Consider the following 23,734-nt stretch of genomic DNA (forward strand, 5'->3'; position numbering starts at 1 on the left):
TCAAACAGATCAAAATCAATTCCCTGAACTAGGAACTAAAACAATACAAAGGTGTGCATTATGTCTGCATCCATGGTCATTAACTATCAATGTTAGGTGCATCATGACTGCATTCATAGTCATAAACTATTTACACTTTTTAATTATTTACACTTTTTAATAAGGTCAAGGTTTTTGTGATGGCAGTGTGGCTTGCACCTCATTTAAAATTTGATGGATCTCTAGAAATGCAGATGTCAATTCCATTTCTGATCTCAGAGACGGACCTATAAATGAATATATAAAAATATTTAATAAAATTCCCCTCTTAATACAAAGTATGTTAAAATAAGAGTTAAATTCATGAATGAAATGTTTTGACCAAATATATATCTATACTATAAAGTAGAATGTAAGGCGTATGTATGTATGTATGTGACGAACAGAAATCAAAACCGTTTAATCAATCTTGATAAAACTTGGCAGGAATGGTCCTTGGGTACTAACTTAGACCACCGTAGTGTATGTATTGTAGCCCTAAAACAAACGTAAGACCCTCAAAAAAAAAAAAGTTGTCCGACTATTAAAGCTATAGTATTTATGGATCTAGGCTTTGTTTACAATGTTGACAGGAGAAAGGATCGAAAGGATTTAGATCTAGATATAATTTAAGAAATACACTTTGCGCAGATAGTTTTTTACTTTGACACATGAAAATACAAATGAAGGTCCATTGATTTCATTATATAATAAAACTAACCTTCAAATTTGTGTTTCAAAAGCATTTTTTACATAAATTAGTTCCTTATATCTGTGACTACAGATTTCCTGACGAACATTCTTTCATTAGACAATACCGTAATGTTACACATCTTTCCATTCCTAGGTCTAAAACTGTAATTCAACTCTAAGATGATATAACTTCTCTTCGCACAGATAGTTTTATACTTTAACACATGAACATACTAATTTTAGTCCATTCATTTCATATTTTGATCAAACTAACATTCAAATTTTGTTTTCTAAAGCATTTTAATACATTGGTTTATGAAAGCTGCGAAGCCGTGTTGAGATAGGCCTATATTCATTCATGAATCGTGTACTAAAAATTATTTTGTTTAATTGTTTACAAAACACTCTCAGTGACTATATCAACAGTGATACGCAAATCAAGGGTAAAATATGTCTAGTATATATATATATATATATATATATATATATATATATATATATATATATATATATATATGGGGGGGGGGGGGGGCGCTGAAAAGCTGGAACCGCTTGGCTACTAAACTGAGGGGGACTCAAGTTAAAATCCTGACGTAGACTAGGAATATTTTAATTGAGTTTTTGACTTGAGCTGAGTTTGCTGAGCGCCTAAAGGTAGCACAGGAACCTCCCAGATATCCCTTTCCCCTCCCAGATGTTCACATAAAGGATGTGATTATAGCTCTACTATAGGAGCATAGACACTGTGCTATATAAAGAAACCTTGTAACAAAACAGTTTTACTTACGAACTAGAATTGGTTGTGATGAGACTAACGTGACTCCAGATGTTTCTCCTTTGACTGTCAAATGATATTCACCTTCTAAAGATAGAAGAAAAAAAAAGATACAACGAAGCTAAATAGGGGAGATTATAAAAGATGCTTGCACAATCTTGAATAACCTATTTTTTATCAAAATCAAAATTAAAACCAAGTTGCCTAAAAAAATTGAATTTGTAAAACTTGTCTTAATACAATAAGCTCCTAGTCCAAACAGTGTATTCATTGATCTCTAATGTTGCAAATGAAATTACTGAAGCCTCAAAGAAAAACTCTTAGAACTGAGTTAAGACCATTGCAAGAAATAGTATTTTTCAATATTTTTCAATTTATCAATTCTTTATAGATGTAGAATTAATTTTCTGACCCCTTCCAATCTATCAATTCTTTATAGATGCAGAACTAATTTTTTGACCCCTTCCAATCTATCAATTCATTATAGATGCAGAACTAATTTTTTGACCCCTTCCAATCTATCAATTCATTATATATAGATTTAGAACTAATTATCTGACCCCTTCCAATCTATCAATTCATTATACATGAACTATTTTTCCTATCAATTTATCATTTCATTAAGGTTTTTTTTTTTTTACCTGATCCAATCTTTCAGTTCATCACAAATTTAGTTCAAAATGACAAGAAAAAGTTTCAGTTCGTTATAAATTTGCTTAAAAGATTTTTTTTCTAAATTTTAATCAAAACATTGATTGGGGGTCATATATTAATGTAACAAATTACACAATTATTTGATTTTTTTTAACTATTTCTAGCAGACGTATAACTTTCTGACATCTCCAGTGTATCATTTTGCATAGATAAAAGAACACAATTAGACAACATAAAAAATGATTTAAAAGATGTAATAGAAATATTATGAAATGTGGCCACTGAAGGTTTACACTCTGAATTGGACTCCAGTCTCTTACAAGTGTCACCAAGAACAGTTGCATCTGAAAGGTAGGCATGTTGTGTTTAAGGTAAAGAAAAAAAAAATTCTATTTAAATCTAACATTTAAAGCTGAAAATTGTGCAGTAGGGAAAAAAAAAGGTATTGAAAATAAATTATCATTGTACTAATATGTTCATCTACTTTTCACTTTTCTACAGTACATTATTATAATGTTATCAATATAATATACATAGTGTCACTGAGTTAAGGGGGTAGTCTACTTTCCCATCTTTTTTTTTTTTAACAAGTCTAGATAGACATTATTAGAAGAAAAAATATATAGTTTGCTAAATTCACCAGTTTTTTTTAGGGTTAAATTGGGAAAATTAAGAGCTTGCTGTAAATCATTTTTTTGCCTATATTATTATAATGTTAGCAATACATAACTTCATAATTATCACTTGAGTTAAAGACATGAGTAAGTATGTTAGTAAAGGGTACTCCATTCAGACCTAGTGATTTAAGAGGGCAGAAGATGTGAAGCTCATCTGTTTCTATGGCCTGAGGTTAACAAGGGTGTCATGTGGCCAGCACAAAGAAAAAACTGCTTTTAAATCCTCAAGATATGTCAGGTACTCATTAGAGTTAGGTAGACTATTAGAGATCTTAAGAATCTCAAAGTAAAAAAAAAAACAAGTGTTCACCAGATATTGTACTTTAGACCACACAGTTAGGAAGCCAAGTGCTTTACCACTCAGCCTCAGCCAACATGCCCCATAAGAAGACATGGATTTGGATCAAAATAATAGATCTACCCAAAAAAGTGTAAAATAAATAGAAGAATATCTCAATTATTGTAAATGATTGGTAAAATAAAATATATGTATACAAAAGTAAAATTAAAACTCAGTTTGGCAAACAAAGGATCAGACCAGCTCATTGACATGGTTCCCCCCAATATCAATTAGTCATGCAAAAGTCTCTTTCATATTTTCTTTGTACTTAGTAAAATCTCAACATGTATTGGATGTTTTTAAAAATGATATTTCTAAACAAAAAATCAAACTACTTACTTGGAATATAAACTTGAACCATTTCAGAAACCCCAGGCTCTGACTGTACACTGAAATCTGGCAAAGTCTCTCCAGCTGATGTGACTGTAAGGGGTGGTTCTAACCAAGAAAGTGTTTTCATTGGGTACACTAAGAAGAAAGCAAGGTTTCCTTATACAAAATATTCAAGAGATACTCTATTCTAAAAATATCATAACTCTTTCTCTCTGCAATTATTTACCACATTCTGTTGGAATCAACGCTGGTATGGTCAGTTAGGAGAGAAAGAGTTAACATACTGAATATAGTTTGCATATGTTACCTAAGAGAGACAATGTGATGGGATGTCAGAAAAAAAAAAGAAATAATGTGCACTAAAATAATTATCATTCAAGGCATACTAATTATCTTTACATTAGAAACAAGTTCTATAAAAAAAAAAAAAAAACAAAGAGACCATCATTAAGTTCAACAAAAATTACATTCTGAACATTTTAAAACGTTATAATAGAAAAAAAAGGTGCAGCATAGTTGTGGCAGAGAAAGGAGGAAGACAAGCTTAAGTTGTAATAAATACTTCTTCCAGAATCACTTCAACTTTTTAGCTCAGTCATGCATAGTTACAAATGTTATTATGGAAGAGTCTCTACATCAAAAGATTTTCCCCCCCACCTGTTCTCAAAGGTTTCCTTCTGGAGTCATGGACAGGTTAAAGAAAGTGCTAAATGAAAGGGGATGGTTTTAGAAGGGAGGATGGGTGCATCACAGAGAAGTAATGAGGATATACATGAACAGAGAAGTAATGATGATATACATGAACAGAGAAGTAATGATGATATACACAAACAAAACAGAGAAGTAATGATGATATACACAAACAGAGAAGTAATGATGATATACACAAACAAACAAAGAAGTAATGATGATATACACAAACAAACACAGAAGTAATGATGATATACATAAAAAGAGAAGTAATGATGATATACACAAACAGAAAAGTAATGATGATATACACATATACACAAATAGAGAAGTAATGATATACATGAACAGAGAAGTAATGATGATAAGAACAAACAGAGAAGTAATGATGATATACATGAACAGAGAAATAAAGATGATATACATGAACAGAAAAGCAATGTTGATATACATGAAAAGAGAAGTAATGATGATATTCGCAAACAGAGATGTAATGATGATATACACAAAAAGAGAAGTGATGATGACATTCATGAACAGAGAAGTAATGATGATATACACAAAAAGAGAAGTGATGATGACATTCATGAACAGAGAAGTAATGATGATATACACAAAAAGAGAAGTAATGATGATATACGCAAACACAGACGTAATGATGATATACACAAAAAGAGAAGTGATGATGACATTCATGAACAGAGAAGTAATGATGATATACACAAACAGAGAAGCAATGATATACATAAACAGAGAAGCAATGAGATATACAAACAGAGAGTAAAGGAGTGATGGAAGTTGAACAAGACTAAATACAGAAATATTAGTGTTTGTATAAAATGTTAAAACCACAATGCATCTTGTCAAGAGAATGCAGTAACAAAAAAGATTGAAAACAATATTTTTTTTACTGAAACAGAGTGAATCAAATTAAATTGTTTAAAAACAGCTTAAAAAAACAACAATATTGTTTCTGCTAAAAAATGTTAATGTTGAAACATTAAATTAAAAAAAAAGTAATAATGTTATTCAAGGTTCTTTTTTTTTTTTTTGGTCTTTCTTATTAGAGTTCATGTTTAAGATTTCCTTAATTTAAAGTAAATTGAATTTTAAAATGTATTTAATCTCATCACTTTCTCTATAATCTTTTTTTATTAAATCATTCCATAAATTTGTTAAAACTATCCAATAAATATGATTATATTTTCAAATTAATGCTTAAAGTCATAAATAGATTCCAGTCAATATAATTATTTCCCACAATTAATATTACTGTACAAATACTTGCAGCCTAATTATTTGCCAACATTTGAATAAATGGAGCACAAGTTGCAATTAATTGTTTAAAATGCATATCAACAGTATCAGCTTGCTCATAAATTAAAGAGAAACCATCACCAATGCAATGAACAATTAATTTGAATAATGCAATATTCAAAATTTATGAACAATCTCTGCATTTTCATGCTCTACACATTGATAGAACAGCATAAAAAAAAAAAAAAAAAAAGAAAAGCTAAAGGCAGTTTTTAGAACGCTAAAAGCCTTTTTGTAGTCCACCAAAAGCAATTTTATTCATGATTGAGAAGACCATAAAACATTTAGCTACCCACATATAAATTTGTGATATTAATTTATATCTGAACATATTTAATGGTGAATTAAATTCAACTAGAAATATCGAATTGGGTAAAGTTGTTTTCTTAAATATGTTGGTATATCTGTCTAAACTAAATTGTGTGGTATAGGTTTCTGTTGTGTTACAAACGTTTAGGCACAAAAAGAAGAGCATACAATGAATTAAATCTGGGAAAGTTTTTGTGCTGAAGTTTAAAAAAAAAATACCTACCTATTGTTCATGGAAGCTTGAAAAAAAATTTTGAAAATCACATTACAGAGAACGAGATACAAGTGAATATATAATGTTGTTTTATGCAGTAAAGGGCTTTCTGTATTTCTTTTTAAAATTATAACAAACATTCCTTTAATTCAAGCATTGTTTTTATCATTCTAATTGTGTGCATTGACCACAAGGTTAAGTAACTTTCATTGGTTTCATTTTAATAAATGACATTTAAAAAGAGAAACAAAATATTTTTATAATATGTAGAAGATAAATTGATACAGAAACAAGGTTTGATTTCATTTTCAAAGTATAATTCAATTATAGATGATTTTATTTACCATTAATTTTAGTCTATTTTTTTTTTATCTAACAGATAAAATCTTGAAGATTATTCCCAAAGTGTAAAGAAACAGTTATGTTAAACAGATCAAATTTTTTTTAACTAAATCAATTCAATTTAAATTTTCTGAGATTATGGTCATTAACTAATATTATGTATTCTTATACCTTTATATACATTACAAATGTCAAATGAACTCTTTTTTTTTCAATTTTTTTTTTTCTTTACCCCTCATTTTCTTCTATTAGAGGCTAACCAACATAAAAATGTTTTAGACACTATAAAATAAAAATGTAAGTTAATGAATACAGACTAAATTCTTAATTCTTCTCTGGCACATAGTAAAGAATATCAACCTTAGCATTTAAAGAACTAAATACACTTTTGAAGAGTTCAGGGCAACTCAGAGTTTTAAAAAAATAGCCTTTTACTATCAAAAGAAATAATTTAAAAAAAAAAAAGGTGGATGATAAAAATAACATTACAAAACACTAAATGCTCTATTCACTGATAAGTTTGTAAATCGTACAAATTAACTTGCACAGTGCACTGATACTAATTTATAATTAAGGGCTACATAAATGTCTTTATTTTAATAATATATTACTATTTAATTTTATATTAATATTTAGTTTTGTCAGCATTGAAGTTAAAGTTTTTTGTTTTCAAAATTCCTCTAGCAAGTAGAACTAATTGAGAAATATGCATTGGATAGATAAGATATTTATTAGTAAAATAGTTAAACACAGTGTACCATACAACCATAGATGCCAAGTAGATTCTAGCTTTGCAAGAAAAATCTTCAAGAAGGAAAGGTGTTACTCAATTCTTTTTTTTAAGTAACTTGTTTAAAGTGTATGTTGCACATTGCCATGTGATGATGGAAGCAAAAAAAACAACAAAACTTTTCAATACTGCGAAGAATTACAAACTGATACTTTTGCAAGGTTCTGACATACCATTAGTCCTTTACCACAATGACCCTTCAGGGTACTCTGAGTAAAGTAAAGTACCCCTTATGATCCATATGGCAGATAATGTAAAGGTCCTCTGTTTCTTTAGCTGAAAGTTGACAAGGTTGTCATGTGACCAACACAATAACTAACCGCCTTTACTTAGCCATCTAATGCTCTGACTAACAGCCTTTACTTAGCCATCTAATGTCAGGTACCCATTGGGTAGACTCAGAGCATCCTAAGAAAAACAGAAATTCCAGATTCAAACCCAAGATCCCTCAGTTAGGAAGCCAAGTGCTTTACCACTCTGCCACACAACAAACCCACACACACACACACACCTCCCAAAGAATAGGGAATGTAGAATCACTAGAAGGAAAGCTGAATAAAAAACCTGAAAGAATGAACAGGCCTGTCTTGATACAAAAATCAGGGGGACAAGGAAAGAAAAGTGCAGTATTTCATGCTGACCCAACAATGAGCTACAGATTTTGTTACACAACTAAGGCAGACACAGTAAATGAAAAAGGTTTCTGATGGGATTGATTGGTGAACTTTGGTTGCACTCAGTCCACAAAGCAAGTCAAGGTTTCTATGCCTAGGATGATAAACAGCAATGAAGAAGCAATAGGATAAGGTATGGTAAGTAAAAAAGTCAACGTTCCCAAAAGTAACATAAGGAGATCAAATATTTTGTATGTGTCAAAACAACTGTAGACTTGTATTTAGAAGTGCATTATATATGTAAAGCAAAAATGAATGAGATATATTTGTATTTGTTACTTTATGTCGACTAGCATTTTACATCCAAGTTATTAAACTATACTAAAAGCTATACATCTGCATATATATATATATATATGTAGGCTACCAAGGGAAAATCATGATAGTCACACCATTCTATTTTGAAATAATGTTACAGCTGTTCTATTCTATTTTTATATTTACAAAACTAATAGATGAGTTCTTTTTTATAATCAAGAAAAAATTTCTTTTTAAATGTTAAGTGAAAGTTTCATAATGTAACCATTTTGATATATTTGAACATGATTTGAATTCTTACCTAATTATTAACAACTTATATCTCTATTGTTTATATACATTATTTTTACAACTATTTCTTCAAAAGTATATAGCTATCACTTCCTGTTAATTTCTTTCTCCCCCTAACTTTGCATAATTTGGTTGAATTAGTAAAAGAAAAATTAGCATTAAAAATCTGCAGTCATATATTCCCAATAAAAAAAAAGCTTCACAAAGCCAAAATTAGTTAATTTGTTTATATAAGAGAAAAAGGTTAAAATAAAATGGATACAAAATATTACACAATGGTCATAAAAGACTAAGAATTCCTCTATTACATTAGGATGATTAGGTACATTACAAAATCACAAAATGTTGACTTACTTTTATTTCTTTCAATGTAAATAAGTTCCCACAGTTTAGACTTGCTCTCAGAATCTAATACCTAATGAATACAAATGAGTTATGCATTACTATACAAATAATCAGAACTGATGTATTCAAGATTGAACAGAAATTACATTTTTGGTCATGCATATATGCTTCACTAATGTAGATGATTTGTTAGTGGTAGGTGACTGGTAAAGTACTTGGATCAATAGGAGGAAATTTCAGATTTGATGCTGATTTAGATAAAAGAAAGTCTTGTGTTCTGATGAAATATAAAGTCTTGTGTCCTGGTGAAAATATAAAGTATTGTGTCCTGTTGAAAATAAAAAAAAGTCTTTTGTCCTGACATAGAAAAAATCAAATTCTTAATTGTCCTGGTGTAGATAATAAGAAACTTTGTATCCTAATGTAGAGAAAAGAAATCTGAGATCTGTTGAAATAAGTCAAAATTGATTGTTGTGATGATCTGTTAAACACTTTTATAATCTTGATCTGCATTATTAACTACTAGATGCCAAAAGTAAAAGAACAAAATATTTCTTTTCAGAAAAAGTGAGAAACTACCCAGGTTTTACCACATTTTGATTTGGGAACCTAATGCAGCTACTTTTAATCTCACAATTTCAAACGAAAATAAAAAAAAGCAGAATGTAAATAACATCACTACCAAGAAGATAAGCACCACAGTATAAATAATTAACAATTTATACATTTCATTTGAATTTTTTTTAAGATGACTATCAATTCTGGCACAGTTTACAATCAAAATGTTATAGATTTTAGTAATTGAAAAAAAATTGCCATAAAACTAAAAGATTACAAAACTTCCTGCAGTGAGTGATTGAAGAAATAGAAAGGAATAAATTTTAAAAAATGTAAAATTCTTACCAACTCATCAACCTGTTGTAGTGACAAATTTAGAAATTTCTTCCATGTATTGATGCCCTGGAAAACAACAACATAAGACAATTTTGTTATTTTGTCACTAAAACTGAAAGAAAAAAACTTCAATTTAAAAACCCTGTAACTGCAGTGCTGACATTAGATTTCAAAAACTTATAATATTACAATTTAGGGCTTTTATATGCACTATTTCAATGCATTATAGGTCATTCTAACATTTACTCACCAATTAGGGCTAGTATATTAATCATTGATGCTAATTCTAAAGTCCCAATTGGTCTCCCCAATCTCTGCCTTACCTCCCATAATCTTTCAAGGTTTCAATGTTGATAAGACCAACAATTATTTTGACAATGATATATTTTGTGTTTTTCTGTTCTCTTAAAGCAATGGGTGCATTCACTGAAAGTTAAGACAACTTACTGATATATACTCCCTTTAAAACAACATTGAATCTTTATAGCTTTTTATAGCTTACAGTCCAACAAACTTTGATACGAAAAAAAAATGTGTCTAATTCCAGTCAGAACCAAAACTTGTATACTAGTACAATAAACTTTATAATGTATAGCTTAGCTATTCTTGTCTGAGTAAATACCTTAGAGATAAAACTTTCAACTTCTGTTTGTAAACCACACTGTGTCAATGCATTAATGACTTGACAGTCTGCCCCATGGAACTGAATGCCTTGAAAACAAATATAGCTTCCAGCATGATTGTCTACGATGTAAAGCCGAATGTACTGACTACGGAATGTGAAGTTACTAAATGTTTGTGGGAATGCTGGTGAGAGAAATTATTTACAGAATGCGAACAGATTTAAATAAGCACAAATATAAATTTATCAAAGTATAAATAGTTTTTATATGTAAAGTTGCATATTTCAAAATGAAAAATTGTAACTGCATATAAAACATGCAAAATAATATTTTACTTTAATCTTCAGCTAATGGTTTTGCTTTCAAAATCTACAATGCATAATGAGTTCAGAAAGATAAAGATCTGATAGCCATGTGCTAAGTCCTGAAGCGAAAGCTAATATTAATACAGGCCTGGATAAAAGTCTCTGAGGAAGTAAAAAAAAAAAAGCTAGCAAGCTGACCACACATCACTCTCATAAACAGCCTTAACTGTTTGAGCAGTACAGCAATGAAAGCCCAACCAAGGGCTTAAGTTAGAATAAGGATGTAAAGTTTGTTTTTTAGAATTCGGAAAGACTTTTTTAACTGGGCTTATTCCAGCTTACATGGCAACCAGACATTCTGAAAGGAAAAAAATAGGGAAATTGATCTCAGCGCTCACTAAACACAGAAACAGCTACTCCACGAGCTTCTAGGTCTGGATAGGAACATTTCTACTACAACATAAACAATAATTCTAAATGTCTATAGAACATGTCAAAACTACCTGGTGCTTTGGGATCAGTGCTACCTAGACACTCACAGGTCTGTGTTGTCACATTTTTCCATGGTCCACTTTAAAAGGTTTAGATTAAAATATGAAAATGTTCAAATAATTATAAAAATTTTCTCCTTAGCTAAAAAAAAAGAATTACAGTAGAAAAGTTATGTAAAAAAAAAAAAATCTGTTAGGAATTAGCTATGTATTATAGTTTTAAATAATGAATGTTAAATAGCAAAAACTCTCATATTAAAATGTTAAGAGACTACTTACTTTATTGAAGAAGAACATTGCAAATAAAATGTTTTTATCATCTGAGGACTTTTCCTAGAAAAAAGAATTTAATACTATTTATAGTTTGAATTTATATAATACAAAGTTTAAATGTTTCACTGCTATTATAAAGTTTAAATGTTTTACTGCTATTATAAAGTTTAAATGTTTTAAAACTATTATAAAGTTTTAATATGTTACTGCTTTCATAAAATTTGAATGTTTTACTGCTTTTATAAAGTTTGAGTGGTTGACTACTTTTATAAAGTTTGAATGGTTTACTGCTTTTATAAAATTTGAATGTTTTACTGCTTTTATAAAGTTTGAGTGGTTGACTACTTTTATAAAATTTGAATGTTTTACTGCTTTTATAAAGTTTGAGTGGTTGACTACTTTTATAAAGTTTGAATGGTTTACTGCTATTATAAAGTTTGAATGGTTTACTACTTTTATAAAGTTTGAATGGTTTACTACTTTTATAAAGTTTGAATGGTTTACTGCTTTTATAAAATTTGAATGGTTTACTGCTTTTATAAAGTTTGAATGGTTTACTACTTTTATAAAGTTTGAATGGTTTACTGCTTTTATAAAGTTTGAATGGTTTACTACTTTTATAAAGTTTGAATGGTTTACTGCTTTTATAAAGTTTGAATGGTTTACTGCTTTTATAAAGTTTGAATGGTTTACTACTTTTATAAAGTTTGAATGGTTTACTACTTTTATAAAGTTTGAATGGTTTACTGCTTTTATAAAGTTTGAATGGTTTACTACTTTTATAAAGTTTGAATGGTTTACTGCTTTTATAAAGTTTGAATGGTTTACTACTTTTATAAAGTTTGAATGGTTTACTACTTTTATAAAGTTTGAATGGTTTACTGCTTTTATAAAGTTTGAATGGTTTACTGCTTTTATAAAGTTTGAATGGTTTACTACTTTTATAAAGTTTGAATGGTTTACTGCTTTTATAAAGTTTGAATGGTTTACTACTTTTATAAAGTTTGAATGGTTTACTACTTTTATAAAGTTTGAATGGTTTACTGCTATTATAAAGTTTGAATGGTTTACTACTTTTATAAAGTTTGAATGGTTTACTACTTTTATAAAGTTTGAATGGTTTACTGCTTTTATAAAGTTTGAATGGTTTACTACTTTTATAAAGTTTGAATGGTTTACTGCTTTTATAAAGTTTGAATGGTTTACTGCTTTTATAAAGTTTGAATGGTTTACTACTTTTATAAAGTTTGAATGGTTTACTGCTTTTATAAAGTTTGAATGGTTTACTGCTTTTATAAAGTTTGAATGGTTTACTACTTTTATAAAGTTTGAATGGTTTACTACTTTTATAAAGTTTGAATGGTTTACTGCTATTATAAAGTTTGAATGGTTTACTGCTTTTATAAAGTTTGAATGGTTTACTGCTTTTATAAAGTTTGAATGGTTTACTACTTTTATAAAGTTTGAATGGTTTACTACTTTTATAAAGTTTGAATGGTTTACTGCTATTATAAAGTTTGAATGGTTTACTACTTTTATAAAGTTTGAATGGTTTACTGCTATTATAAAGTTTGAATGGTTTACTACTTTTATAAAGTTTGAATGGTTTACTGCTATTATAAAGTTTGAATGGTTTACTACTTTTATAAAGTTTGAATGGTTTACTGCTATTATAAAGTTTGAATGGTTTACTACTTTTATAAAGTTTGAATGGTTTACTGCTTTTATAAAGTTTGAATGGTTTACTGCTATTATAAAGTTTAAATGATTTACCGCATTATAAAGTTTAAATTTTTCACTTCTATCATAACGTTTAAAAGGCTCAATATAAGCAAATTCAATCAAACTGATTGGTTGAGTAGATTTCTAATAAATCTAGAAATAAAATCTAGATCTACTAGAATTTACATAGAAAATGTACACTTTTAGATCTAGTCTAGTAAAATAGAACTAGATTACTGCTTTTATTAAGTTAAAATGTTTTACTGGTATTATAAAGTTTGAATGTTTCAATGCAATTCTAAAGTTTCAATGTTTTACTTCTACATATTTAAACTGTTATGATGGTATCGTATGCATTGATTAAAAATATAATCTCTGGTGTGTTACAATAAAGTCAATCTTTTGACAACAAAAGCATCATTTTTTTTTATTTGACAGTGTAATTTTTAAAACTTTAATTGTAAACTTGTCTAGACATTAAAAAACAAGACATGTTCAGGTCATTGTTTCAATATTAAAGACTAGAGTATTTGTAATAGACTCTGTTTGGATTAAAATTCCTATTTCTAAAACCATTATATTTTTATTATTAAGTGTGTGTGTGTGTTTTTGAGTAAGTAGTCTAAAATAAGCTAAAAAAATATTTATACTATTAAGTTTTTATAATTCTGTATTGCTTCCCTAGTAGTTACCAGAAAAGCATGTAAATAAATTCCAACATAGTTATTTTTAGATTCCTGACCTGAAAACATCCACAGTAAAGGCATCAAAGTTTTAGACTGAAATATATACTCTACTATTACTGTATAGTCTACTATATAGTCAGACTTACCATCCAAATATGGTAATGCCAGAAATGATATGCTCTGAATGAAGATCAAGTATGGTCCAAGCATCATGGAGGACAGGGATGACCCAGAATGTTGATAAATTACCTAATTAAGAGCAAAATACAAATCAGTTTTAAGCTAAATCATTCGTAAATGATTCCTAATAAGTAACTAATCATGTAACTTACCATCAAGAATTTGGGTATTTGGGTTTCTTTCTGTGCAAGAACTACAATACATAGGCTCATTTTTTGTCCAACTTATATCATTTGGCAGTTCTGGATAGTCTGTAAAATAAAGAGATGTATCAACTAGAATACAAACAAACTCACATGAATAATTTACAACTAGTAAAATTAAAAACAAAAAGAATGTACAACATGATATGGGCTAAAATACAACTGGATAATACAATTTACAATGACGCTGTGGACCTAATGGTGAATCAATAATAATGTTATTTAAGCCACAAATTCGATGAGCAGGAAAAATATCTTAAGAATAACATTATTAGGTCAGACAGTGTATGTAGCCCCACTTGGTTAACCCAGGAAGAAACAATAACAATCAAAATTAAATGTATTTTGTCCACCCACAAAGAAACAATAGTAATAAAAACTGAATGCACTTAGTCCACCCAGAAAGAGACAATAATTCAAGATTGAATGCACTTAGTCCACCCAGAAAGAGACAATAATTAAAGATTGAATGCACTTAGTCCACCCAGAAAGAGACAATAATTAAACAATAACAATCAAAATTAAATGTATTTTGTCCACCCACAAAGAAACAATAGTAATAAAAACTGAATGCACTTAGTCCACCCAGAAAGAGACAATAATTCAAGATTGAATGCACTTAGTCCACCCAGAAAGAGACAATAATTAAAGATTGAATGCACTTAGTCCACCCAGAAAGAGACAATAATTAAAGATTGAATGCACTTAGTCCACCCAGAAAGAGACAATAATTAAAGATTGAATGCACTTAGTCCACCCAGAAAGAGACAATAATTAAAGATTGAATGCATTTAGTCCACCCAGAAAGAGACAATAATTAAAGATTGAATGCATTTAGTCCACCCAGAAAGAGACAATAATTAAAGATTGAATGCATTTAGTCCACCCAGAAAGAGACAATAATTAAAGATTGAATGCATTTAGTCCACCCAGAAAGAGACAATAATTAAAGATTGAATTCACTTAGTTCACCAATTAAGTCACACACAAAAAAAAAAATTAATTGCACTTGGTCCACCATGAAAATCAAAATTGAAAAGTATCAAAATGTGTCCTACTCTTAGTGGCAATCATCACAGTGCTATTTATTTCTGAAAATTCTAACATGTCTGTGTTGCTAAACATTTTGGGAACCCTTGGTGACAACTTGTGTTGTTCTGAAAGCAAGAACAAAAAAATATACAAACAGTAATTCTTAAGATACAAAAGGAATAAAAGTTCTTTAACAAAATGTTTTAACATAGTTTCAATATCAAATAAAATAGGAAAGTCAATCATGTCTTACTCCACATGTTCCAACAAAGTAGTAAAAAAAATATTTCCCAAAAATGTAATTTGAAAAGAGCATCAAAGTTCTGATTTAAAGGTGTTTTTTTTTTCCAAAGTTAAGCTAATTATATAGATAACCAACCTTCAAGCAATTTTAAAATATTGTCAGATTGTGTAGAAGGCAAGTCACTGGCAATCGTTCTAGGTGTCTGTGTTATAGAAAAAATAAAAGAAACATAATAATAAGGCTTTACTTCCAGGTCAAAGATTAATGAGAAGTACAGTATATCACGTATGCATACCCCACTTTGGGAAAACACAGCTTTATACTGTCTATACTAGCATTCGCAAGAACATGGCTATTTGTGGTCTGGTCTTGCCATCGTACGTTCATGATGATGGTGAAAGCGTTCTAGCAGTATTAGTTGCTTTCTGTATAATACCCTTGTCTAAGATCAACACAGAATGGTTGAGAGAACCACTGCTTGAAAACATTGATTTTATAAGCCATATATCAGTTAATCAAAAATTATTTTATAATTCACAAACTGAAGAGTTCAAATCTTAATTTTAATCATCTTAAAAATGCTAAGTACTAAAAATATTTTTATGCCTTGATTCTATAAAAAAAAATAATGCTGTGGGAAAAAATGTCTAATTTATTGTTTTGTGGCTTTAAATCTTAAAACGCTTTTTTTCAATTACAAATTACACAAATAAAACTTACTTCTTTTTTTAAATTTTGTAGATCAGGGTTTGCTTGAAATAGCAGCAATAATTGCACAACTTCTGGCCTTAACATAGAAACAATTTGATGTTTTTAAAAGAAGAAAGAAATAACAAAAAACAAAAAATGCTCATGTTAAAAGTTATAGTATAAAGATAAAGTGTTGACATTTGTATTGGGGAAAAAAAACAACAAGACTTTCATTGCACAATGTATTCTTTAAAAGGCTAAATAACAAGTCATTTCAACTCATAAATCTTACCACATTAAGAAGCATGCTACAATACGCAAATTAATGTATCTTAAAAGAATGTGTTGCATTTTTTTTTAAATATTCAAGCTCAGTGAAAAATGATAACTTGAACATTAATAAGCCAAGAAAAGATCCAAGAGTCATTTTCCTAACACAACAAGTAAATGTAATTTTTTAAAATCTATTTACTGAAATGACTGACTACTAAATTTTCAATGTTTAATATATCTTTTGAAAAAAACAAACAAACATATCTCATATATTCATATATTATCTCAACGCAAATAGTTAGTAGGTTTAGAAATATCTACAACAATCTAGACCAGTGTTTCACAAACTTTTTCCTTAACGGAACAATTCTTACATTCTGAATATTTAGAAGAACACTTTACCTATTTTTTAGAGAGGTTAATTATTCCAGTAGTTTGTGAAAAACCTATTCAGCCCTAGCGTTCCGAGGAACACAGTTTGGGAAGCACTGATCTAGATCAATCCCATTTTCACTCCATCTATTTACTCTGAGGAGTCTATTTATGACTAAATATATTCAATAATACACAATCAGAAAATCATTTGTTGCTTACTTGAATGAGAATCAAGTTTAAAAAAAAAACACTTGCAATAAAAGAATAGTTTCAGCTTAACATACTAGCTACTCCAAGAACTGTGATTCAAAGTAATGTGATCAATTTAATACAAATTAGAAAACAAAGTTAGTATAATTAAACTGAATAACCTGATAAATCTGACAGCTTCATGTAATGCACTAGATCCACTGTTGTCATCTAAACAATTACAGTTGGCTCCATATTCAAGCAAGACTTCTACAACATTTTTATGACCTCTGACTGCAGCTTCAACTATGGCACTTTTGTTCTTCCTCAGCTGTGGGCAGTGTTGGAGAAGTAACTTCACCACTTCTGAAAATTCATAAGAAATATTAAACTAACAAAAGGTGATTAGTTTTCTACAATATCACAATGTGAGGTGCAAATATCTCAAGGTTTACACTTTAAAAAAAAAAAAGCAATAAATTATAAAAGTATCAACTTTTTAGAAGTATTACATTACATTACAGATATATAAATAGAGAGAGAGACAGAGAGAGAGAGAGAGAAAGAGAGAGTAAAAACTACTACAATATGCAATTATAATATTTTTTAAAAAATGAAGTCTACCTATTTTGTTACAACTGGCAGCTAAATCTAATGCAGTCAGTCGAAATTTATTTTTGATCCAGACATCTGCTCCAGACTTAAATAAAATTTAAAAAAAAAAATGTATGTGGATCAACATCTTTACTATTATTTGTTACAATACAAAAGTAAAGCTGCTTTCATTAGTTCAAGTAGTTATATTATTGGAATATGTTTTATAAGTATTATTAGACTAGAATTCAACTAATAGTGACCAGTAAACTAAAAATAAGTCACAGCTTAGTGAACTGAGTGAAACAGAAAAGAAGCCTGTAAGGTATATATGACAGGATCACAAACTGCTGGTTTTGAGCTAGAATTTGAATGAAGTCTACACTTGTTACATTTGGAATTTCATCACTGTTATTTTTTTTTTTACAAGCAAACAAAGGTTGCATGCAACTGTTGTAAATGCTATTTTGGTAAATTTTTGTTACTGAAATAACATAGGAGTATTCTTTCTATATATTTCCATTTAAATGATGCAGCAAGGTGCACATTGTTTCAAGAATGATGACATAAGCAAGGGATGATGTCAGACCAATAGCAGATTTTTTAGAAAGCCTCATGCTATTGGCTTTTGTGTGGATTTTAGTTTATTATAAGTTTAATTCTAACTATACTAATTGTTAGATTTTTTTTGATGTTGGTATTTCAAAAGAAATTTAAGTACTTCAGTCATCACAGAAATTTTCAAAAGTCAGCAAAAATAGATTAGGCAGCCCTAACATAATAAGGTATGTCTATCTAAAAGCTCTTACATCAATCAATTTTTTCACTATGGCACTTCCAAGGTCTGCAGTCCCCTGACCCTGACAAGCAATGTGAAGAGCGGTATTACCATCATCATTGACATCATTGACCTAAGTGAAGGATAAAATACAATATAAAATTTTCTAAACCATTTTGAAAATATCACATGGTTGTAAGAAGGAAATATATTTGGTGTTGACTAAAAAAATAACTTTAAATTTGATTTCTACACTAATCACAATTATAAACTAAAATAACTACTTTTCAAAGAAAAAAAAGAAAAAAACGTAAAAGATTAAATATTTGAACCCTCATCATTATGTGTGCCTGTGTTGTTTTTTTTGTAACCTAATGGTATAGATAAGCTTAACATTATGATTGAAAAATTTAAACTAAGAATAAATAACATACCTCAATATTATTGGACAATAGTAACTCAATCATATCCAATTGGCTATGAAAAACAGCCAGATGTAGGGCTGTATTTCTGAAAAGAAACAAAAAATATACTGAAAGTTAAACAATAGTTTTTGAAATTGTTTTTAGTTTAATTGGTAAATTACTTATAATAGATTTTATTAATACTAATGCAGAGATTGAGTGCTGGATATTTAGAAAAAGTCTGCTGAGTCTAGAAATGAATAAAATACAATGTAATAGTTGTTTTGTTTTTTTTAAGACAGTACAAGCTGAAAGCAGGACAAGGAACAGTCCAATCTAACTGTACTTTGGTTTAGTCCTAAACTATGGCACCCTGTGACTTCCCTGAGACAAAGAAAATGTCTTTCACATTAGTTTCCAACTTTTACAGTACCAGAAGAACAGGCTGAGAAAGCTCTTTGATTGAATTCATACTTCTTCTTCGTTCTCATTTTACATGTTAGAGGGTTCAGATCAGCAATCCTATATCTGAGATGAACCACGCAGTGGTTTCCAGATCAGGCAGTTCTCCATATAGTTTTTCTTCTATAGGAGGGTTTTGGGACCAGAGTCTTGTTTAAATTCATACAAGAATATAAACATATTAAGTGCAGCTGTACAGTTTTATTTTGGAGCTTTCAAAAGGACATATTAAGTATCAATCCATAATCTAAATCTTTATAGTAAAAATCAATCAAAGTTTTTAATCTTCAAAAAGATCATCTCAACTAGGAAACTTTCATTCAAGTTTTTATAAACTTTCTTGTGACCAAAGATTAAACGTGAGTCACCTCCAACTGAAAATTACAATATATATATATAACGATAGATTTCTTTTATTCTTAAACTTACCACCCATTTAATATTTCTTTAGTAAGTGTAAACCAACTAGAAACTCAAGATATATATGACAGCTTACCCTCTAATATCTTTTGCCTTGACATCTGCATTATGGTGAATAAATTCCTTGGCTATATCTTTACTACCTAAAATGCAGAATACAAGTTAAACAAAGCCTTAAACCAATCCAAGTTTAAAATGCATGACAATATATTTAATATGCATATATGTTCGCATTTGTTCATAAATTAATAAAGATTAATAATTTCTAAACCTTGGATAAAAAATAGAATATCTTAGACCAGGAATTATAATTATTAAAAAGCAAACTAACCATTTAACACTGCTAACAGTAAAGGCGTGTATGCTGTTTCTGGTTCCCTGCAGTTGACATTTATATGTCTGACTTCCACTTTGTACTGGGTCTCTGAAACTAGGTGCCAGCGTTTCTTCTTTTCTTTTTTAATTGTTTTAGATAATAGTTGCTGTTCAAAAAATATTTTTTATTACACTTAAGTAAACAACTGCACCTTTAAAAAAAATTTTTTTTTGGCACATACATGTATGAAAGTATATATAATTTTAGATACAAAGTATTTTGAATTATGAACAACTGGCAACAATAGACAGATTCTAGGGAGCTCATATAATGTAAAGGATTAAAATTAAAAAATAAATTTTTACAAAATTACAAATTATACAAACAACCTAACTGACAACATTACCTGAACCTTGCTCAAATCTTTTTGTTTCACAGCTTTCAATAGTTCACTTTCTTTACCCATTTTCTTTTTGAAGAAACTTTCAGAAGTTGTTTGTTTTTTTAAATCAAGCTGTTAAAAAAAATTAACATTTTTAAATGTTTAATATAATTCTAATTATAAAATACTCAGTCACTTCTGAACATATACCGGTACCAATTTATATTTAGACCTATTAATGAACATTTTAAAATTATCCCTTCAAAAATTATACATATACATTTTTTTAAAGTAAGAATATTTCTTAAGCTTAAACATTATGACTGACAAGCTGTGTTTATCAACTTGGAGTATTTTTGTTCTTTTCAGGGTTATCAGTTGACTGGTTAGGGATTGCTAAAATAAGTGAAAATAATTACCAATAGAGTGGTACAAGTGAGAAAAAAAAGCTGAAAATGGCTATGTAAAGTAATGAATAGAATTCTAAGCTTAAGTTTTTTGTTGTACAAAAATTAGTATTCTTTTTAATTTAATATATTTTTTATATTTTGTTTTTTTGACACATCGGCACAATTTCCTGCCCATTCTTCTTCTAGCCAGCTTTATTGCTGCTGAGCTGCAAGCTCTTTTGCAGACTGTGCACCATAGAAAAAAGTGTGCTGTTTTCTTCAGTTGTGCAGCAATGCGTAAGGGTGTTGGTTATGTTGGGCTGTAGTGGAAGTAGGGTCTGCCTAAGGTGGGTTAGGAAGGAGCAATCAAAGAGGATATGGTTTACGGCTTCATAAGAGTGGTCACATTGTCTGCAAAGGGGGAGTTGTGTGGAGTTTATTTTGTTCAGATGGTAATTTAATAGAGGTGTGTGTCCTGTTCTTATTTGGAAAATTGTAGATTGTTCTTTGCAGGGGAGGAAGTTAATACTGTCCAGTTTGATAGGCATAATCATTTCTTTGTACATGGCTCTGCCTGTGTTTCCTAATGCCCATTGGTTGAGCCACTCCTCTTTGTGATTGTTGACTAACATTGACCTTAGGGTGAGGTAGTTAACAGATCTATCTGGTTGTTCCATGGATGAACCTGCCTTTGATAACTTATCTGCCTTTTCATTTCCCATGATACCAATGTGTCCAGGGATCCACTGTAGTGTGATACTGATATTTAATTTTGATATCATCTGATGGATTATCACAATTAGTGTTTTCAACTCTCTTGGGCTGTTTGAGGTGCTGCTGTTAAGTGCTTGCAGAGTGGATTGGGATTCATATAATTTGTCTTCCACTGTCTGTAGTGCTATGGTAATTGCCTCAATTTTGGCTTGAAAGTTTGAGCAGTAATCGCCACAGGGTGCACTTATTTCAAAGTGTTTATTTTTAGGGAAGACCAGAAAGGCACCAAGACCAGCATTGATGGTGACTTTTTTTATCCATCAGTATATATATATGGATAGCTGTTTTTGGATAGCTTTCAATTGTTTGTTTCGAGCACACCTACTTTAAGCTCCAGTGGATTGGATTCTTTTGTTAAGGTGTTATTTAGTAAATGTGTTTTAATGGTTGTTTGTTTGTAGTTTAGTCCGGGCGTTATGTTTGAAAATCTGGTAATTTTTTCTCTGTTATTGGGTAGGTGGTGTTTTAGGGCTAGTTCGTTAGTAAGTTGGATCAGAGTTCTTTCCTTTTTTTTAGTTGTTTTTTCCTATTTCTCTATGTTAGTAGTTTATTAGGATGATCATCCTCCATTGTCCTGCCCATAAACCCTCAAGGGTTACTTCTTTTTTTTTTATTAAGTTTAATTAAATAGTCACAAAAATAACTTAAGCACCATGCTGTTTTTTTTATTTAGATTTGGCTTATTGAAATTCGTAAAAAAAATGATGTACTGGGGAGTTTAAATTTCTGTTTTAACTATTGAAGTAAAACCATATCATAAAATATTGTCATTATATTTTCTTTTCTAACCGTTGTTTTGTTTGGCATACATTTTCATAAACTATTCCATAATGAAAATATTACCTTTAATAACTTTAAAATGGTTGCGTATAATAATTTGTAAAAGAAACCATTTTTTACTTATGTCAGAACGTCACCATTCATATAATATCTATGATTCTGCAAAGACATAACATTACGTTATGCATTAATTTACAATAATTTAAACTGTTGAAAATATTTATACTGCGATAATTAAAATGTTTGAAATCATTCTAATTCAGTTAACTGTCCTCGAATAAAAATTAAAAACAAAAAATGTAAATTTCAATGAAATAGGGCAAAATCCATATTTTAGATGTTCTTAGGCAACCCTTGACTAATTGTCATTCAGCCCCCAAATCTAGATTTTTTTATCCTTATTAGAAATTTGTTGTGATCATAAGGATTCTTTTTACAATTATAAACAACATAACACAAAGAGAAGTTCATTTATTTTAAAAGTGACTACACTAGTCAATGAGTAGTGCTGATGCAGTCTGACAGAGTAAGTATTTGTACCATTCAGTTCCTGCATTATTGGACAGAAGTCACCCATTTTGTAATGACATAGTTATGATGGGGCAGGTGGTGATGGTCTTCTAAAATTTTTCAACTTTGCTGAGATTTCTTTGTTAAAGGAAAGAGAAAATAAATGCATTCTAGATCTAACTAGCTAAAAGACACAGACTGTCTAGAGTAATCTTAGTAATCTAGACTAATTGACAAATTAAATCAAATTCTTAATCAACTTTTATTTAATCTATAATCATAATTAGATTAGATGACAATCTAGAGATATTATTCTAGATCTACTTACTACTAGTGTACTAGTAATAGTACTACTACTAGTTAACTAGGGCTATGGGTAATACTCAGAATACTGCACTGCCAGTAGCCTATAATCTATAAGTAGGGCCAATATAGCTAAGTAGGGGTAGATAGCCTGGTCAGTAACAGTAACACTAAATAATAATTTATTATTATTTATTACAGTCACACTCACAGTGTCACTCAGTCTCAATGAGCTCAGTGTGAGTGTAGACAGAAGACTAGTGCCGTAGCCGGCGTAGCGCCGTAGTCCGCAGTAGACTAGCGGTACTCTCTTTCTTACTCTCTAGAGTCTAGACTAGTTGAAGTAGTTCTACTTCTAGCCCTAAGGCCTAAGGCTAAGCCAAGCCTAATTTAAATTAGGCTAATAATTCTGATGTTACCCTTTGTTTACATCACATGTCACTCAGCAACCCCAAAGTCTCGCAATCTTGTTATGTTTGTTTTTTTTAAACTACACACCGAAGATTAACAGATGAACTTCCTCATTTTGTTTACATTCAACCATGATTCAACATTGACTATTCTATTGCGTTGTGATCTGTTGAGGTTGTTTTCAAACTACGTCCGAGTGTGTGCGTGTATAGTGTATGTGAGTGTGTGTGTTGTTGTTTTTTTGTGAAAGTTGCCAAATAACAGTTAATTTTGCAAATAAACCACAATACATGTAATTGTTGTAATGTGTT

The 23,734-nt window shown here is 29.6% G+C and overlaps 1 protein-coding gene across 5 annotated transcripts; it reads right to left on the reverse strand.

Moving 5' to 3' along the window:
• On the reverse strand, window positions 1–23,648 carry LOC106056548 (ankyrin repeat and SAM domain-containing protein 1A-like). Of its 5 annotated transcripts, none has more exons than XM_056027350.1 (22): window positions 23,511–23,648; window positions 20,281–20,388; window positions 19,890–20,040; window positions 19,635–19,701; window positions 18,707–18,782; window positions 18,304–18,405; window positions 17,525–17,600; window positions 17,083–17,266; window positions 16,094–16,160; window positions 15,509–15,575; window positions 15,156–15,254; window positions 14,047–14,145; window positions 13,861–13,963; window positions 11,313–11,366; window positions 11,046–11,113; window positions 10,237–10,421; window positions 9,624–9,680; window positions 8,730–8,790; window positions 3,497–3,625; window positions 2,390–2,484; window positions 1,499–1,574; window positions 1–266 (listed from the first exon to the last, which is right to left on the reverse strand). In XM_056027350.1, exons 2-22 carry the CDS (start codon window positions 20,338–20,340, stop codon window positions 166–168), a joined length of 1,977 nt encoding a protein of 658 aa, XP_055883325.1. In that variant the 5' UTR covers window positions 20,341–20,388; window positions 23,511–23,648; the 3' UTR covers window positions 1–165. The 5 variants fall into 5 exon arrangements, 3 of the variants coding, with proteins under 3 accessions (XP_055883325.1, XP_055883327.1, XP_055883328.1); XM_056027352.1 differs by lacking the exon at window positions 23,511–23,648 and adding an exon at window positions 22,263–22,281; XR_008777655.1 differs by lacking the exon at window positions 1–266 and adding an exon at window positions 6,030–6,045 and having other exon boundaries at window positions 1,530–1,574.
• Between the last annotated feature and the right edge of the window lie 86 nt (window positions 23,649–23,734).

Source organism: Biomphalaria glabrata, chromosome 4 (genome assembly GCF_947242115.1).
Source record: "Biomphalaria glabrata chromosome 4, xgBioGlab47.1, whole genome shotgun sequence".
Lineage (NCBI taxonomy): Eukaryota > Metazoa > Mollusca > Gastropoda > Planorbidae > Biomphalaria > Biomphalaria glabrata.

Coding starts and splice junctions, on each gene's coding strand:
- LOC106056548 (XM_056027350.1), bottom strand. CDS start 20,340: ATGGGTAAAGAAAGTGAACTATTGAAAGCTGTGAAACAAAAAGATTTG. Junction 8,791..9,623: donor TACAACAGGTTGATGAGTTG/GTAAGAATTTTA, acceptor TGTATTCATTAG/GTATTAGATTCTGAGAGCAA. Junction 3,626..8,729: donor TTACATTGAAAGAAATAAAA/GTAAGTCAACAT, acceptor CTTTCTTCTTAG/TGTACCCAATGAAAACACTT.